This window comes from Eimeria mitis, genomic scaffold (genome assembly GCF_000499745.2).
Source record: "Eimeria mitis Houghton genomic scaffold, Emh_scaff5921, whole genome shotgun sequence".
NCBI lineage: Eukaryota > Apicomplexa > Conoidasida > Eucoccidiorida > Eimeriidae > Eimeria > Eimeria mitis.
The window spans coordinates 2,703-3,444 of record NW_013574156.1 but is presented as its reverse complement, the minus strand read 5'-3'; the positions used below and the strand labels follow the sequence as shown (position 1 = coordinate 3,444).

The 742-nt window shown below is 51.9% G+C and overlaps 1 protein-coding gene across 1 annotated transcript in view; it reads right to left on the bottom strand.

Moving 5' to 3' along the window:
* EMH_0084860 (uncharacterized protein) overlaps positions 1-742 on the bottom strand; it is a gene marked incomplete at both ends in the record, with an annotated part of 3,496 nt that overhangs the window by 143 nt on the left and 2,611 nt on the right. The window contains one exon of the mRNA XM_013500834.1: positions 3-417. Within this exon, the coding sequence (XP_013356288.1) occupies positions 3-417 (415 nt within the window). The remainder of the gene's footprint in view (positions 1-2; positions 418-742) is intronic.

Sequence of the window (742 nt, the reverse complement as noted above, 5' to 3'; positions counted from 1 at the left end):
GAAAGGATTCACGTTTGAGCTGCAGCAGAAAGGCAAGAGCTTGCTGCTGCAGCTGCTGCTGCTGCTGCTGCTGAGAGAGGCAGTCAGATAGAAAAGCAGCAACACGCTCATCAGCAGCAGCAGCAAATAGTAAATTCGATATGGGGTCCTTTCCTCTATCAAGGTAATCTGCTGCTGCTGCTGCTGCTGCTGCTGCAGCTGCTGCTGCTTCCCGCTGCTGCTGCTGCTGCTGCTGCTGCTGCTGCTGCGGGGTTGTAATAGCAAAAAAAGCCTCAACGAGTGCTCGCTGCTCAGCAGCAGAATATTTATATGGAGATGCATGCGGCAGCAGCAGCAGCAACTCGCGTGGCAGTGCAGCAGCAGCAGCAGCTGCTGCTGCTGCTGCAGAGAAGGGAAGCAACGATGCCTCAGCCCGTGCTGCAGCAACAGCAGCAACAGCAGCAACAGCAGCAGCAGCAGCAGAACAAACCAAACAAACAAATAAATAAGGACACAGATAAACAAATACAAAGACAAGGCAACAAAGGGAAAAACAAGCAGCAGCAGCAGCAGCACCAGCAGCAGCAGCAGCAGCAGCAGCGGCAACAAAAGGAGATACAAAAAGCAGCAGCAGCAGCAACAAAAGGAAACAGGCAGGGTAGCAGCAGCAAAAGAAAAAGACAGACAAAGCAGCAGCAGCAGCAGCAGCAGGAAACACACAAAACAGCAACGTCAGCAGCAACAAAAAAAGACAGACAAAGTA